At 35.5% G+C, this 19,747-nt stretch overlaps 1 protein-coding gene across 1 annotated transcript; it reads right to left on the bottom strand.

Annotated features, from left to right (window-relative positions):
- Positions 1-264: 264 nt before the first annotated feature.
- Positions 265-1,246, bottom strand: LOC145635012 (uncharacterized). Its single transcript, XM_081686322.1, has 2 exons — positions 705-1,246; positions 265-509 (listed from the first exon to the last, which is right to left on the bottom strand). The coding sequence occupies exons 1-2, from the start codon at positions 1,179-1,181 to the stop codon at positions 351-353; spliced, it is 636 nt and encodes a 211-aa protein (XP_081542448.1). The 5' UTR covers positions 1,182-1,246; the 3' UTR covers positions 265-350.
- Between the last annotated feature and the right edge of the window lie 18,501 nt (positions 1,247-19,747).

Raw genomic sequence — 19,747 nt, 5'->3', positions numbered from 1 at the left:
TTCTACTTATAATGTATGCCAGACTACAATTCACAAATCATTCCTTTTGTCTAAACTACCCATGCCGGATATTTGATACTTCGATCATGGATTTCAAACGAGCACTTAAATTCCAGAAATTCAACACAACCATCCAACACTAGGACATATACATACCCTTGACAAATCATATAGACTTATCCATGTCAAATGGCAAAAAGTTAGCTAATCTTTCACATTTAGTAGTTTAGTACTAAGTTCTATTACTATAAAAACTTTCTTAGCTTAAGATCACAAATAAACCGAATACCCCTTTCGAAACCCAAACATACAACAATTTCCCCAACCAAAAAGAACAACTAAAATAAAAATTAGAGTTCTTGGTGACCAACATTTGTATATTTAGAAGATAATTCCTTTAAAATTTGAACTATACCCTTCAAATCATTATTACCAACCTCAAGACAATCTTTCAAAAACTCACCCTCCATTTCTTCCTTCAATGTCTCTACCAATTCTCTCAGTGGCCCCTGCATTTCAAAATTCATATTTCACATACCACTCCTAAACCCACCAAGTACAACATCAAATCGCAAATTAGAACATACACCCAGTTACATGCACGGCATCAATTTTATGTAATTTATCACAAGATATCATTTCCACAACAAAATTAAAATATATACATAAAAAAAAATAATAATAAATAAATAAATAAAACTCACAGATTTGCTGAAAATTGAGAGCAACCGATTGAACATAGATTTAGAAACACGAAGCAAATTCCCGTAATGGCGAGCAACCCAAGCAGCTCTCTGAGAATCGGACTTCAACCGACCCAACTCACCGAGTGAACTCAGCAACTCGTTGAAATCAGCGGCAATTCCAAAAGCGTCTTGAAACGACATCGTATCACGCCAAGCATAGTTTCTGAGGTAATCCCAACCCATGGACCAGATGGTGGGCCAGAACCTAAGGCTAAGACCACGGTCGAGCTTGGTCGCTATAAGCCGAGCACGGCGAGCACCCTCGACGTCGCCTCGGGAGTCGCGGAGGGTGGCGACGCGGGAGGAGAGAGAATGTGAGAGGGATAATATGGTGCGGAGTTGAGCGTAGGAGATTATGGCTTCGGTGGGTTGTGGTGGGTGGAAGAGGAGGAGGCAGAGCAGGAAAAAAGAGAGTCTTGGAGAGAGTTTTGCCATTGGAATTTGTTTGGGTTCATTCAAATTTAATTTTGAACAGTCTTGGCTTTGGGATCTAGTTTAATCGTTAAGGATCGACGGTGCCTGTTGTGCTCGGCTCAACTTTTAATACTCCCTGTGTTCCGTAGTTACTTTTGTCATTTTTAGTGACTCAAAATGTTACTGGGAAATTCTCAATGGTAGCCTCATGTTTTTGCTTTTTCTCAATGGTAGCCAACTTTTTTTTTGGTTCTCAATGGTAGCCCTCAACTTTTTAAAAGTTGCAACCGTAACCTTATTAACTTAAAAAGGTTAAGTAACTGTTAAATGTAACTAGAGTTAGAGCATTTAACCATGTTTTCTTAAAATAAAAAACAAAAATTAAAAAAAAAATCATTTAACTATGTTCAATTTTTTTCTCTCTCCTTCACTTCATGGCTGTCACGATCTTTCCCCCAAATACCCACCATCCCAGCCACCCTCTCCCCCTCCTTCTCACTGTATCTCCTTTGAGGAGATGGTCATGGCAGCCACATGCCACACCCACACAATTCTCTTCCTCCAAACCCCTTTCTACCATTGGAAACTCACCAACAGACCCATTTCCATCCCTTCAACTTCGAGATCTGCAACCCCATTTCTAAGGTTAGCTATACACCGCCGCTACCTCGCCACAAAATCTCCGGCAACTTCAAGATCAATAAACCCGTTTCTCGCTCTCTCCTTCCCTTCATGGCTGCCAGCCTGCCACCCTTCATTTCCCCAAACTATGAGCCTCGACGGCCCGACCCCCTTCCCCCTTCACCCACCACAAGTCGCGCACTCATTAATTTGGAAATCTTAATACTAATTTCGAAATTGAAAAAGGATTGTAAATTCAAATTAAGACGTTCAATTTCTCGAATCTGAGGCTCTCTCCCTAGTTTTTGATCAAGTTTGGGAGAAATGGGAGATACAGTTCAGGTTTTGGGGAAAGGGGTGGAACCGTGGAAGGGATGGGTGGGGTCTCGGGGTGGTGGTTGTTGTGGTGTTGGGACAGAATTTTCGGTGAGGGTTGGACGGCCGCTAGCGGGCTAGGTTTGGCCAGGCACCAGCATACGGTAAGGGAGGGGGAGACGGTGGTGTGAGGAGGCCGGGGTGGTTTTTTTATTATATATTTTTTTTAAAAAGTTAACCTTCGTTTTTTTTATATAATAAAAATAAAGTTAACCTTGGTTTATATTTATAATAAAAATAAATATAAAAAAAATATTTATAATAAAGTTAGTTTTAACAGAAATTTAACGGAAAACCATGATTAAGGTTACGGTTGCAGCTTTTAAATAGTTGGAGGCTACCATTGAGAATCCAAAAAAATGTTGGCTACCATTGAGAAAAAGCAAAAACATGAGGCTACCATTGAGAATTTCCCAATGTTACTCCATCCGTTTTTAAATACTTGCTCCATTTTTAGTGACTCAAAAAATCCGGAAGTTCCAACGGATTCTCCTTGGAACTTCCGGAAATTCTGGGCGGAAGTTCCGATTTTTTTTTCCTGTTAATAATATGGTTTTTTAATTTTTTATTGTTAATTTATTTTTTTATTTTTTTTGGATTTTGTTATTTTTGTTGTTATTTTGAAGTGTTATGGTTAGTATTATTATTATTATTATTGTTATTATTATTGTTGATATTATAATTATTATTATTATTATTATTATTATTATTATTATTATTATTATTATTATTATTATGGTTATTATTATGGTTAACATATTTTGTAGTGTTATTATTTTTAAAAAATATGATTAGTATTATTATTTTGTTGATATTAGGGTTTTTATTATTATTGTTATTATGGTTATTGTTGTTGTTGTTAATTTTGTAGTGTTATCTTTTTTTTTTTTTTTTTTTGAAGCATATTTTGTAGTGTTATTAGTAGTACTATTATAATTTTTAAAAATATGATTAGTATTATTATTATTATTAGGAAAATTTGTCAAAAATAACACCACCTTTCACCGGTCTTCCAAGAATAGAATGACCTTTGGATTATTTCAAAATAAAACGACCTTTGATGCACATCCGCCAAAAATAGAACGTAACCGGTTGGTAACCTGTTAAATAGGTTACTAGTGACACGTGTCACAATGTCGTTGGTCAATTTTGTTTAACAATTTTTTTAAAAAAAAAAACCTGAAAATACAAAAAAAAAATAACTTAAAATTTTTTAAAAAAAAAATACTTAAAATTAAAATAAAAAAATAAAAAATAAAAAACTGAAAAAAACCTCCCAGCCACCCTCAATGCCGGTGTCTTCCCCATAAACGCCGGCGGCCAAATCCTCCTAACACGGCGCCAGCAGAGAGCCTCCTAACGGCGCCGGCAACACAAAGACCTCGACTGGCCAACTTCTTCTACTAAACCACCTTCCTCCCACCGTAATACCCTGCTCCGTCGGCGCCCAAACCATCTCAATTGTGCCGGCGAACTCATTTAACTCCTCTGACGGTCGTCTCCACCCCTTCCCCTCTTGAACCACCACCCGAAACACTAGAAACCCCAAAATCAAGTGGTGGTCGTGGTGGGTTAACTTAGAGAGTGAGAATAGTAGCTCAGTGGCGTCATTGCATCTTTTGCCACCTGGGAAATGGGTGGAGACGGCCTGAGGGGTGGCGGCAAAATGGGAAATGGGTTTGGCAGGAGCGATTGCTGGTGGGGAGATGAGTTTTTTCGAGAGGAGGGGGGGTTTTAGGGTGGGGGAAGGTGGTTCAGGGGAGGGGCTGGTCAGGAAGGTCCGGGGTACCGCTGGCATCAGGTAAGGGACTCTGACCGCCGGCGGTGGTGGTGGGGTTGCTTTAGGCAAGGGGTGGGTTTTTTTTTTCAGTTTATTTTAGTTTTAATTTTTTTTAAAAAAAAAATTTAAGTTTTGATTTTTAAAATCATTATTAGTAAAAAAAAAATGTTCAAATAAAATAACTTTTTCTAACCAATCACACATGGACACATGTCAAATATAACCTGTGAAACAGGTAACAGGTTTTTTGTTCTATTTTTAGCGGATGTGCATCAAAGGTCGTTTTATTTTGAAATAATCCAAAGTTCGTTCTATTCTTGGAAGACCGGTGAAAGGTGGTGTTATTTTTGACAAATTTTCCTTATTATTATTGTTGATATTAAGGTTTTTACTATTATTGTTATTAGTAGTACTATTATTAATATTTTTAATTATGATTAGTATTATTGTTATTGATATTAGTGTTATTATTATTGTTATTATGGTTATTGTTGTTGTTTTTGTTAATTTTATTTGTTGTTGTTGTTGTTGTTGTTGTTGTTGTTATTATTGTTATTATGGTTATTGTTGTGGTTGTTGTTAATTTTAATTTTTTTTGTTGTTGTTATTACGATTATGATTGTTGGTGTTGTTGTTTTGATTATTGTTGTTTATTATTATTATTATTATTATTATTATTATTATTATTATTATTATTATTATTATTATTATTATTATTATTATTATTATTATTATTATTATTATTATTATTATTATTACTAAAATCGGATTTTGTACTTATTTTATGTAGATCGAGGGTTTTGGTGCTCGACATGTAATATCACGACGTCTGAATGCGTTTGTTAGGAGACAATCATCTCGTTCAGCACCGCTTCAGCCCGAGCAGCAGCAATACGGGTCTACTAGTGGTTGGTCGGGAGACCAACAGTCTGGTAGTAGTCGGCCCTTGTACTCTGCAAGTGGAGCACCCATATCTAACGAGGAAGACGAATGCTCGGCTAGTCATGCTGGTGACCGGGATGAAGAACAGGACCCTCAGGATTACCATATGGTATATAGGGGTCAGTTTGGGAGATTTGTTGGTAGTGGATCGAGTCAGCCTACTACCAGCTCTGCAGAGGCATGGTTAGTGCAGGAACCGATGCCGGGTGGTCCTGAGGATGGGTCTGTTATCCCTAGTTTTGGCGGTCACGTGGCACGGTATATCTGGATCGAGTAGGAGCGTAGTGTTTTGCGCTGTTTGAGTAGGACAAAGTTATGTTCTGACTTGTTCACTTGGCGAGGTCGTCAATCTGTGGAGGACCTCGGGGCGATTGATGCTAGTTGGTTGTCTCACTTGCCCAGCCTGATGTTTAAAAGACTTGATTGGCCGTTGATTTCTGATTTTGTTGAGAGGTGGCAGCCAGATACGAACACCTTTCACATGCCATTTGGGGAGATTACGATTTTGTTGCACGACGTGTACAACATACTTGGGTTACGTGTCGCAGGCAATATGGTCACCACTACTCCTAGCACGGACGTGTTACGGGACGCGTGCTCGATCACCATGGATATGACTCCAGATGATTTGTCTGAGATTTACGGCATAAAGACTATTTGGCAGGGTAGTGGGGTGTTGACTGATAAGATTTTTGAGTCGACATTGGCGGTTGACCGGGAGTTTAGTGATCAGCTTAATGGATACTTGTGGTTAGTGCTTGAGGTACGCTGTTTGTAGACAAGAGTGGTAACCGTACGCATGCTTCCTTCCTCCACGAGCTATGTTACATGGATGTCCCTATTAACGAGTATGCTTGGGGAATGGCTGCACTGGCCTACTTGTATCGGCAACTGGGCACGGCATCACGGAAAGGTGCTGATTCAATTGCTAGTTGTCTCACGCTTCTGCAAGCGTGGATTTACGAGTACTTTCCGTGCTTTCGGCCACAACAGGGTACCTTGACCCGGGACCTTCAGATGCCTCGTGCGTCTGCTTGGGATGTTGGAGCGGGATGTCCTAGCAAGAACCTGGAGCGCCTGTCATCTTTTCGTACTAGAATTGATGCGCTTACTGACCGTGAGGTGAACTAGCTACCGTACGGAGCTGATCCTGCATTACGAGTGCCCCCCACTTTATTCATTGGCTGCATCCAGTACCGTAACATCATTGAGTCGTACATGCCTGATAGAGTGGTGCGACAGCTTGGTTTCGTGTAAGGCATTCCCCGCGAGATCATCAGGCCAGAGAAGGCCAAGAGGCCGACTAACTTGAAGATGTATCGGGTAGACTTCCCGACTGAGATGACAGATGTGATGTGGAAGAGGTTTGTCCCTGGGGTATCTCAGAGTGTAGTTTTAGGTGCCCTCACCAGGCTTAGTCCCGCACAACCTGTTTTGCACCCGGACTCAATCCGCTCACTTTACGGTGACCCTCTTGGTACACAATCATTGGGTGGTTATGTGTCCCGGTGTGATCATTTTTTGCAATGATCTTCCAACTGTCGGTGCTGACTTCATAATATATCTTGATGTAGAATGGACAACCATTAGCTTTGGTTTTGGTGTCCTTCCGTATCGCGTTCTCCAAATCTCTCGGCTTGCTCCTTCATGACCGATCACATCGCAAATACCGATACGGCCGACCATCTCTGGTTTTGTTATAAGACGATTTCACCAATATAAATCCCAATTTTATGGAAACACCATCTATCAGTCCATGTAACTGCATCGTCAAATGTTGGAAAAACGTATCCGTGACAAAATTCCCACTATAATTCACACCGTCACCGCCTTCCTCAGATTCAATATCCTATACAAATTAAACAAAACATGGTTTATGTCAAAATAATAATAATAATAACAATAATAATAATAATAATAATAATAATAATAATAACAATAATAATAATAATAACAATACTAATACTAATAATAATAATAACAACAAATACAAAACAATAACAATATTAATAATAATATTAAAAATAATAATAAACAATTGTAACAACAAATACAAAACAATAATACCATAACATTAATTACTAAATAATAATAATAATATAATAATAATAATAATATTTATAAAATTATATTTCTACTAATTAATAATAAGAATATCATCAACAACAACAACAATAACAACAACAACAACAACAACAACAACAACAACAACAACAATAATAATAACAACTACAACAACAACAATAATAATAATAACAACAACAACAACTATAATAATAATAATAATAATAATAATAATAATAATAATAATAATAATAATAATAATAATAATAATAATAATAATAATAATTATTATTATTATTATTATTATTATTATTATTATTATTATTATTATTATTATTATTATTATTATTATTATTATTATTATTATTATTATTATTATATTTCTACTAATTAATAATAAGAATATCAACAACAACAACAACAACAATAATAATAACAACTACAACAACAACAATAATAACAACAACAACAACAATAACTATGATAATAATAATAATAATAATATTTATAAAATTATATTTCTACTAATTAATAATAAGAATATTAACAACAACAATAATAATAACAACAACAACAACAATAATAATAACAACTACAACAACAACAATAATAATAATAACAACAACAACAACAACAACAACAACAACTATAATAATAATAATAATAATAATAATAATAATAATAATAATAATAATAATAATAATAATAATAATAATAATAATAATAATAATAATATTTTCAATAATAATAATAATATAAATAATAATAATGTTACAAAAAATAATCATATTACTAAAAATCATATTAATACAAAATAATTACATTAATTATCAAATACTTAATCGCAACAACAATCACAAGACCACGAAAAAAAAAAACAAAAAAAAAAAACAAACTTAATTAACATTAAAAAAAAATAAACATACTTAACATTTTTTTTTTTTTAAAAAAAAAGGGACATCCGCTTAAAATATCTGGATGTCCTAGGTAGATCAGCCTGAAATTTCTGGATCTACCATGGAAGATCCGAATTTTTCAGGCGGATCCCTACTTCCGCTTGAAATTTCCGGATGTTCCATGGTACATCTGGAAATTTTAGGCGGATCTACCTAGGACATCCGGAAATTTTAGGCGGATGTCCTATTTGCAGAAAATAAAAAAAAAACCCGAAAACTTACAGAATGTTCCGACGCATTCTCCGGTTTACGAATGTTCCACTCGCCGTCCATGACCCAAGACCCGTCGGAAAATTTTACGATTAATTTTTTTTAAATAAAAGAAATTAAGGTGGTCGTGGGGACCGATTTGGTTTAAAGGTCATGGGGACCGATTTTGGGAGGCTCGGGATAGCAAGTTCGTAATGGGAGGGGACCGTTTCATGTAATGTGTCCAAATGGGGAACAAGGTCCTTTTTATAACACAAATTGCATAAAGGGCATAGTTGTCCATTCAAGTCAAAATGGGAGCGTTACCCGGTAAAATGGGAGCGACGAATAGCAGTTCAGTTTTTGATACTCCCTCTGTTCCCTAGTTACTTTTGTCATTTTTAGTGACTCAAAATGTTACTCCATCCGTTTTTAAATACTTGCTCCATTTTTATTTTTTGCATTATTCATTTGTTCTAGTTTGACTAATGTTTGTGATTTATACCTAAGAAACAATATATTCTTGTGAGTACTTGTTGGAATCATATCAATGAACAGATTATTAATTTTCAATTATTAGAATTTATACTTATTGATAATTAAAGATATTAGTGATCAAACATTAGCATTGGCATGTGTCTCCAAGAGAAATGGAAAAAAGTATTAAAAACGAAGGGAGTAGTCACATTTGCTTATTTCAAGTACCATTAATATTATTTTTTTTTACCCAAATTCTCTAACATTTGCAAAAATATTTGTGCAAATTTAATTTTTTCAGGTAAATTTTACTTTCACATGTACTTTAATTACTTTCTCTCTCTATTTTTTTGTATACCCAATGTAAATTCACTTTTTCAATTTACTTTCTTTATTTCCCATAATTCCCATGATTTTTTAGCAAAAGTGATTATCAATGGTGGACGGATGGAGTACTTTTTTGGGTAATTCTCGTTGGTGACCTCTAACTTTTTAATTTTCTAAGTGGTAAACTTTTTAAAATTTTATTATCAATGGTAAACCTAAATTTATTATATTAAGTCAACTATTAACTACTCCCACTGTTTCCAGTTAATCGCAACAAATGGGGTGATTGCGGACTCCTAGACAAAAGATTGAAAACATAATTAATGAAAAATAAGGGCATACACTTAAGTGTTAATCTAACCCAAAAAAAACAAATTAAATAAAAACCACCCAACACCACAAAACCACCCAACACTACCATCTACCACCCACCCACCACCATCACCTACCACCACAAAACCACCCAACACCACCACCTAGCAGCGCAAACCCACTAACCACCCAGCAGCACCGAACCCACCACCTACTCATCCTGAAATCCACAACCCCAAAATCCGAAACCAACAATTATCTATCATCAATTACAACTTTAATTGGTCAAATTTAACCATTAAAACTCTAGATCTAGAGTTTTTATGGTTAAATTTGACCATAAAACATTCAAATATGTGCTTCACCGACAATGACAAGACAACAAGAAGAGGAAGAGAGAGAAAACGGAGGCGGCCACAACAAAAGAGACGATGGGAGTGACTTTCTGTGACGGTGGTGTCTCCATAGAATGTTGTGGTCGAATCGAGGGGAGATGAACAAAAAGAGGTGATGAACATTGAATGGAGATTGGTGGTGGTAAGAATGGATATAGATGGAAGGGGAATGATTTTGGTGGAAATAATTAAGTTAATCAATGTTAGGTTTAAAGTTAATAACATAAAATAAGTAGTTTAATTAGGGGATTTAAAAAAAAAGTAAGGGTAATTGTAGGCGTCATTCGAAGTGCGCCTACGTTAGAGCATGTGTGAATATGCTTGGCACTCATAGGAAGTGAGAATTAACATATACGATTAGGGGCAAGGAAAGTAGGGAGCCGCCAACAAGTTTTTAAGGAACTTGTAAACCGTTCACGGATCACAAAAGACAACCACGATTAAAGGACAACGATATGCAACAACGATTGACCCGTGAAGGTTACACCCCATTCATAATCCATGAGATTACTAACTCCATATGGTTCGGAACCACGAAAGGAGGATCGGGGATGATGGTACGAAGTGAGTCATGGAGTCACATTCGCCCGTATTGGCCTCTACTCGATTCTTATAGTGAAAAGTGATTCCTGCGATCTCAAAAGCATACAAATAAAATATTCAATTTGCTCTAAACTATTATTATGCTAAATTGGTTGAATATTAATGCAACATATAATTCTAAAATATTTGTGATCACTTGATTAAACAATAAGATTAAAAAGGAACCTAAACCGGTTGTCCAAATTATCTTATTAGCCGTGATTTTCAATTACATATTCCCTTTAACATGCAATATGGTGATCAATAAATAATAATAGAATAAACATTAATATTGGAAGCAATTTAACCATAATATCGTTAGTCAAATCAAATCATAAATTAGCCTAATCATGATACTAGCAACAAGAATAAAAATAAGAGTAATTAAGGTATTAATTACTCACTTTCCACTCCTTGAATTGCTACATCATGAATAAACTGTTAGTAACTTCAATAAAAATATAAATCAAATGAAAATCAAATTAAATAAATGTAGATTTGATTTAGTCCAAACCCTCAGTTAATATACCTTTCACGCCTTGGTTTAAGTATATAACTTTGGGTATTGTATGAACTCCTTGGAGTGCTTAGGGGAAATATTATTGAAAAATAGGGAGGCTAGTATTTAGGCTAAAGAGGGAGAAGATTCAAGAAAAGATCAAGCTTTTTGATAATTGAAAAAGGGGTGATATGACCTCTATTTATAGGGAAAAAAGAGGGTCGAAGAATCAAGAAAAGATCAAGTTCGAATCGGATTAAAACTCTTGCGATAGACAACAATTTTTGCGGTTTTTGTTTTTATCATATCTATAGATCCAGAAGTTGGAATAAGATAAATAATATGTCGTTGAAAATCTCTTGAAATATAATTTCTAACCCAATTAGAATCAGATTAAAATATTTTGTAAAATAAAAGATATGGCCGAAATAGTGAGACGGTGTCAGTTTTGGATAAAGTTTGATATTTTATTCATATCTTTTCCGTTATAGCTCGGAATTGATATTATAATAAATCATTGGAAAGAAAATTTCAAGTGCTATCCAATCATATAAAATTTGGATAAAAAATATGAGGCATAAAAATTATATCTGTCTATCTTTGAATGTCTTTCAATTCGAATAAAATTAGGACTTTAAAAAAAAAGGAGTTTTATTCAATTTCAAACTCTTTAATCTTATCTTTTCAAAAAGGATAATTAGGATCTTTTAGAAACTTATAGAAGTTTCTAATTAATCCTAATTGGTTTGGGAATTGTATTAAATCATTTGGACCCTCCACATGATCATTGGGTCGTAGGTAAGGTGGGCTTAGGTTCGGTTTGGGCTCAGTTTAATATTTTGGCCATAACTTATTCGTTATAACTCGGATTTGGGCTTATAATATATCATTGGAAAGCTCTTTTAATGACCCATCCAACTATTTAATCATTGGACCCAGATTATGGACCAAAATAAACTGAATTAAACGTTTTTATAAAAAGGACACAAAATGAATGATTTTAAAGGACACGAAATGAATTATTTTGGGTTTAAAGGCACGAAAAGAGGAAAATAAGTTATGTTTTGGCCGGGGAAATGGGCTAGGAATTGTCTTGATTTATGAAATGGAAATATGGATTTAAGCACTCCAAGATTAAATACTCAACCCGACCAATAATGGCGGTGAAAGGTTGTTCATCATCAGTTTTGGTTTTGGGGAGACATTTTTAGGTGTCTACAGTAATTTTTTAAAATCACACATAAAAACTTGCTATAAAAGGAAAAAAAAGTTTGTTACGAGTAATGTGAAATGACCATTTTTATTAATTGTTGCGAGTAACTTGAAACGGATTGAGTAGATATTTAACCATAGTTAGTTAGTTTTTTTCTATTTTACATTTATATAAGAAATATTTATTTTAATAATTTTTCTAAAAAAAAATCCCACAACCCACTCTTCCCTTACCTAACCAGCCACCTAGTGATGGTAATGGATCTTGAATCCGATCCGGTAGATCCGTTTTACAAGATCTGGATCTCCAATTTTTGGACCCGGTGTATCGGGATCTGGATCTGAAACCTATTTCTGAGATCTAGATCTAGTCCGGATCTGACCCTTGGATTCGTTTTATAATTTTTTATACATTAATTATATTATTATTTAAGATTTATATACTAATTAATTTGACTAGTCTTATATAAATATAAATCTATAATTTATTCTATTATTACATACTTTATTTGTTATTTTTTTATGAGCTAAACTTTAACCATTTAAAACCAATGATTTAATTCTCATCAAAATTAAAAAAAAAAATAAGGGTTGAATTATGTAGATATATATTAGTTAAACACACACACACACACACACACACACACATATATATATATATATATATATATATATATATATATATATATATATATATATTAGCTCTTTGTACGAACAAAACTTTTAAAGATAATAATTTTTTAAAACAAACAATATACATACTGATCTAGATTCGGATTTAGATCAAAAATTTTGGATCTGCGGATTTGGATCTAGATCTTTGTCCTTAAAAAGGATATGGATCTGTATCCTATTGGATCTGGTCCATTGCCATCTCCACAGCCACCCCATACCCCCAACCCCAATCTCCTTGCTCCAGACCCGACTGGCCGCACCAAGACCCTCCTCCCCTGTCCAGCGCCGTATCGACCACCCTTGACCCTCCCGCTGTTTAGTCCCCCTTGAACCACAAACCCCTTTCCTCGAAACCTCCCCCCCCATCTCCCACAAAAAACCCATTAAAACCAGCAAGGTGACCTTATCGACGGCGAAGCAAGGTGGGTGCGGTGAAATTTACAACAGGATTAATGGGTAAGATCGATAGAATGAATGAGGAATTTTTGGCATTATTTGTGAGTGGTGTGTTTGCAAATTGGAGGAGCAGCAGTAGAAACGTTGCTATTTTGATGGTGTTGCGGGCTAGTGTTGAGGTTGGTGGCTATTGAAATCGGGGAGGAAAAGGGACGGGGTGTCTAGTAATTGGGAGGAGAAGGGAGGGGGTGGCCAAAATCGGGAAGGGGAAGGGAGTTTGGTTTTTTTCTTTTATTTTTGAAAAATATTTTTTATAATAATTATTACAAAAAAAAAACTATAATTAAGTATTTTTATAAAAATAATACTTATTAATTAATGGTAATCAATAATTTAGGTTTACCATTAATAATAAAATTTTAAAACGTTTACCACTTAAAAAATTAAAAAGTTGGAGTTCACCAAAGAGAATTTCCCTATTTTTTAAAAAAAATTCTAAAGTTTTGAAAAATTGTTCGGACTAATCTAACTTTTTCCTTATGCATTCAAAATAATCCCACACTTTGATTATCTTTCATAATCCGACTTAATACCCAATCTGCTCATAATGGAACCATGCGACCTGTAATCGGTAGAGTAGGTAATTTCTTTTTTATTAAGGTTAATTTATATTTGTCACTACGGATTGGTCAAAAAAATAAGTTTTGATTTTAATTTTGGTTGAAAAATGATTATTAGTAATTAACATTATTTAACTATTCTTTCAAAAAAAACGTAAAGCCAGACCCTAGTCCCACCACGACCAGAACCACCTCCCCCGCCCCTACCATCAGCCCTGATAAAAGCCCAGAGACACCAGCCCCACTGCGACCAAAGTAGCTCCCTTCATCGACCCTCTTACCCTCCCTTATCCCCTTCCGTCACCACTAAACCACACAACCATTACCGAAATCAAGGTGTGGGAAATTAAAAAGGATAGGGGCCGGAATCGAGGCATGAGAAGGGAATGGGGGCTGAAATCGGGGCATGGGGAAGGGAAGGTGGCCGGAAAAGGGACAGGGGAAGGGGAGGGGTTGAGATCGGAACAGAAAAGAGGTTTTCGATAGTTAGGAGATCGTTTTATGGCTTGTCGGTGTTTCCAAAACAATGTCTGGGGTTTTTTGGAGGATAGGGGTTAAACGCAGCGCCAGTGTTGGGATTAGGGGTCTAGGTGGCCAGATCCGCGAGGCAGGGGTATTAGGCGTCGGGGACGATGGATTGGGCAACGTATGGGGTGGTTTTTTAAATATTAAATTTTTATTTTTATTTTTCTTTTAAAAATTAAAATTATTTTTAAAATTTTATTTTACTTTATTTTTATTTTTTTTACCAATCACCTGTCTCCATATGTCAAGTTACATGGCTATTTGGGATCATTTTGAGCCGATTGGGTATGAAGGTCGGATTACTTTAGGCGGAAGAGGCAAAGGTCGGATTATTTTGGGCAATTTTTCCTTTCTGAAAATACAAATTTACGGATCAATACTAGATTCGAAATAATATCAATCAGTTGTCTTCTTTGATTGCTATGTCGAAAAGACACAATTATTTGAGGTTAAATGCATGTAATTTTGCCACCACAAAGTATCCAAAGATCAATGCGGCTTATTCTTCGTTAACCAATCAAGGATTATTCATCCATTGTTCTTAAAATTTATGAAGAACAAATCCCTAATTGTGAAAATTTGAAAATATGAAACAATTTGAATAAATTGATAAACAAAATGGATTAATCGAAATGAAACACGGATTCATGGACGAATTGATGAAAAAAATCGACAAAGTTCTCATAATTACTTTGTTTTTGGAAAATTTGTTAAAATCCAGCTTATAAAAGTGTTTTCTCCGCGTAAACTAATAACTTGTTATTCGATATGATTTTAGGGTGATTTTGAACCTTGTTTACTTGATATATTGGCGTTTTGGTTACTTTTGTGCAATTTTTGTGTACCCCTTGTGTAGGGAATATTTCAAGCATTAATCCCTAGCTTGAACCCCACTGTGATCATACACTAAAGTACGGTGGCGTCCAAAGGGAAAGAAAATAGAGTAAAAGAGTCGCCAACAAGTTTTAGGAACTTGTAAACCCTTCACGAGGTGAAGGCTACACCCCTTAACCATCCAAGAGATCGTCAACTCCATAAGGTCTTGAACCAAATAGGGTTCGGGGATGAAGGTACAAATCCAACCTAAAAGAGATTGAACCTGCCCTAATAATAGGCCTCTACTTTATTCTGATCGTATTAATGTACGCATTCTGACTAACATGCAATCAATAGGATTACCCTAAACCTGTTTAATCTATGTTGGTTGAATATTAATGCACAAATAAATCTATTATTGGCGATCACTTGAATTATAATCAAATTAACCTTAAACAAGATTATTAATTATCTTATATAAGCGTGATTACAAGTACTAAATTCCCTTTAAACATGCAATAAAAGGCGTGATCAAGCAATAACAATAAATATAGCATCAAGCAACATAATCATAATAATTAAAATAATCATGAATCATCACCATAACAATTATAATCATAATATTCATGTTAAAGCATAATAATAGCAAGATCCTAGGCATGATACTAACAAGATTAATAACAAACCCTAGCATGTCACTAAGAAATAAAAATCAAAGCTTTAATCCTAACATGATACTAACATGATATATATATTGTGAAGAACATAAAAGGCATCATACTTTTAATCATACTTGATATTAAAGTTACCCTAGACATGATACTAGGAATCAAACTAACAATCTAAGCCTGATTTCTATATCATAATATAAATGTAAACAATTAAAGCACTTACTTGGATGCCTCGTATCTCTTTTTAATAACAAAATACACACGTTAGTAACTTCAAGGAAAATAATAAACAAAAATTAAATTAAATAATTGAAAGAGAGATTTAGGACCAAACCCTCAGAAATTAAACCTTTCATGTCTAGGGCGAAGGCAACTTCGAATATGGCTAGGTGTATCTAAGTCTTGTGAATGCGGAATTTTGTATTTGAGAAAAGGCTAGTTTAGAAAAAAGAGAGAGAGAGAGTAATCAAGAGAATCTTGATGAGAGTTGGTGAATGAAACGGGGTTTTTAGAAGGCTATTTATAGAGAAAATCAGCCAAAAAGATAAAAAATCGAAACAGAGTTCTGACGCACATAAAACTTGAATATCTTCGACGCCGGCAATTAGCGCCAGGCGCTAACATTTGCGCCAGGCGCTAATGCTTAGCGTCAGGCGCTAATAATCAGTTTCACGCGTTTTGTTTTTATCATATCTTTTGATCCGGAAGTCCAAATAAGGCATATAATATTTCTTTGGAAAGCTCTTGAAGTCTACTTTCCAACCCAATAAGAATTAGATTAAAATCTTTTGTAGATAAAAATATATGACCGAAATAGTGGAAGGATGTCAGTTTTGGATAGAGTTTCATGTCTCATTCATATCTTTTTCGTTATAGCTCGGATTTAATATTATAATATATCATTGGAAAGATAATTTAAATATCTATCCAACCATATAAAATTGGATAAAAATTATGAGTCATGAAAATAAAATCTGAATATATTCCATTTCGTACAAAACAAGGATTCTCAAAAGCAGTAGTTTTATTCAATTTCAAACTCTTTAAAACATAATTATCACTCCTAACTCCATTAGGATTTAAAAGAACCTTCTAGAATATTCTAGAAGACTATAATCAATCCTAATAGATTTAGAAATGATAATTAATAATAGTCCCTCCTCTAGATCATTGGGCCGCATATAAAAACCAAATCGGGCCCAGTTTAGTATTTTGGCCATAACTTCCTCATTATTCATCGGAATTGGGCTTATAATATATCGTTGGAAAGGTCTTTTCAAACCCCATTTAACTACACCATTATTGGACCCTTATCATTGACCAAACTAAACTAGAATGCACGTTTTTCAAAAATTAGGTAAGAAAAGAAATATTTTCAAAAACAGAAAGAAGAGATATTTTTAATAAAAACATCCTCATCACTAGACTTTTCACACTTTCGCTTTATTCGATAATCAAATGACGTGAAAGGTATTCATCATTGGGTTTGGTTTTGGGGAGACACAAATGGGTGTCTACAGAAGCCCCCACTTTAACTGAGTTTGGAGAAACGCAAGTTTCGAAAACAAAAGTCAAAGTATCAATAGGGACGGAGAATGATTCAGAACGTTCTGCGATCCTAAATCATTCTTGTAACGCCGATACTTGCAAACTAGCGTTAGTTAAACAGATAAAAGAGTTAAGAAACGCGTATCTTGCACCGTCGAGCACACGTCTCTGAAGTAACCGATTTGTTGCTGCTTTTTCTGTTTTGATGACCTCCTGCAAGTCAGAGAATGCCATCCTGCTTGAAGACTGCTACGCTTGCAACTGCCTCCAAAATCCGCCTTGATAATCTTTCGCAAGCCATGGAACACTATCGAAGATTGCTTCGCTTGAAACGATCCTCTTTCGCTTTATGACCATCCTCCACATCTTAGGGAACACGATCGAAGACAACTTCGCTTGAAATTACCTTCGGTTGTTTGTGACAACTCTCCACAATCTAGGGAACGCCATCTTGCTTTTTCGATGTTCACTCGTCTCTGAACAAAGAGCTTCTTTTTTTAATATGTCCACGCGTCTCTGAACAATAGAGCTTGAAAGGATTGTCCACGCGTCTCTGAACAAAAGAGCTTGAAAGGATTGTCCACGCGTCTCTGAACAAAAGAGCTTGAAAGGATTGTCCACGCGTCTCTGAACAAAAGAGCTTGAAAGGATTGTCCACGCGTCTCTGAAAAAAAGAGCTTGAATGTTTATTGCAATAATATTCCAAAGAAAAATTTCCGAAGACCAACGCTTGTCGATCTCTAAAGCTCGCTTGAACTTTGCTTCCGCTATGCCAGTACGTCGGCGGTTTGCTGCTTGTGAACCATTATGTTGGTGCCTCTGCTGTTTATGAACCAGTATGTCGGTGTCTCTGCGATGAGCCAATATTTAGGCGCTTTAAGCTAAGTGAGACGATCTTTTGTCAGGTCGATCACTTATTGCGATTGTAATCAAGCCGACTACTTAATCATGCCAACTTGCTTATAGGGGCTAACTGGCGTACCAAGGAACCCAAAATTGCTGAAAGAAGTTGAAATAACTGCTCTGAGTGGTTGACATTCTGTCGCCGCTGCAATGCCTCTGGCGCCGCGATTTGGCTCTGTCGTCAGACGCTAAAATCTAGCGCCAGGCGCTGAAATCTGTTGCCAGACGCTAGATGTTGTCGTCTGGTGCTGGAGTTGGCTCTTCCCTATTCTGCTCTTGCTGCCGCTAGGATGCACCAATATTTATCCTTTGACTATAGGAATTTGCTAATCTCTTTAATTATTTTAGGGTTGACCTAAGGTTTAATGTCGCTTGACTCATTGACTTGACACGACTCAAGGTATAAACTTGACTCGCTGTGATTAACTCGAGGTTGACTCGACTCAAAGTGTTTGACACGTGTGACTCATGACCCGTGTGTGCATAGTGTTGATTCAATGTGACTCAAAAATGCAAAAAAGCAAAAATTTCCGTCATTTTTGTGGAGGGTACCGACTTTCTCCCGAAAAAGAAAGACGCGAAAAAGAATCGAAGTTTTAAAGGTGCATGTTGAATGAGCTTAGTCAAATGTTGTTTCTCACAGTACAAGGATTGTAACATCTTAAACTATCCTAGTTGACTTGATAATGAAAGTATTTAGGTAACTTAGGCACGGAGGCTAAGTACTTCATACTTCGATGAGTGATTTTGATATGACAATACATGCTTCAACTTTGTGTTAAGATTCCATAACAAAGGGTTCCCAAGGGAAGTTTATTCGGTCATGTATCTATGATGTGTGTGAAAGTGATACTAAAGTTAGGCCGCAAAGGCTAAGTGTATGGGAAGATATTATTTTTTTAGAAAAGTCAAATGATGGTGACTTTTAGGCTAGGTAAGCTAATGATGTAAGGATTAAGCCCCCAAGTCTAGCTCTAAGTGAATAGGGATGAGCATTGGAGATCCCTTGATATGATCATGATGTGTGAGTGTGAATATGAATGCATGTTTATTACGGCCGCACCTCAATGTGAGGTTGCCTACGTATCAGTTAGGAATAAGGCCGAACGTAGCTCTAGCCGAACCTCGCACAAGTGTGTGTATACCTCAAAAAGGTCTTTTTAAGGGTTGTAACGTGGTAAGGATAAAGGTTTAAGAAGAAGGGGATAAAGGCTCAAGACCCTAGATAAGCCCCCAAAGTGTGCAACTTTGCTTTTGGATCAAAATTTGTATTTTTATGCTTGAATTTCTACTCTTTTTTAAGCTCTCTTTTCTCTCTCTCTCTTTTTTTTTTTTTTTGCTTTAGCATTTATTTTATTTTTATAAGTGTGGGAATCCCGATCATGCGGTCTATCACTCACTTGGCATTCATGTTTCTCAGGCACGGTACCGAGCACTCGATAAGAGACGCAATCTGAGACGTGTTCTTATCAAAGACATTTTCATATCAAAGACATTGGAACACTTGCCCTTTTGTACACTTTTTTTTTTTTTGCTATTTTAATCTTTTGAAGTCACTCAAGCTTTTTACGAAATTGAAAATTGCATAAGTTGCACACTATCCCATCCCAAGGTTAGGTAGATGTAGGTTGAAAAATGAAGGGTCTATCGTTAGACGAGGCTCAAAGTGGTTTATGAAGAAAGGATTGTAAATTAGAAAGGT

The sequence above is a fragment of the Chenopodium album genome, chromosome 6 (genome assembly GCF_948465745.1).
Source record: "Chenopodium album chromosome 6, dcCheAlbu1.1, whole genome shotgun sequence".
Taxonomy (NCBI): Eukaryota; Viridiplantae; Streptophyta; class Magnoliopsida; order Caryophyllales; family Amaranthaceae; genus Chenopodium; species Chenopodium album.
Note: the sequence above shows the minus strand (reverse complement) of the source record. Positions and strands in the feature narration are given on the sequence as shown.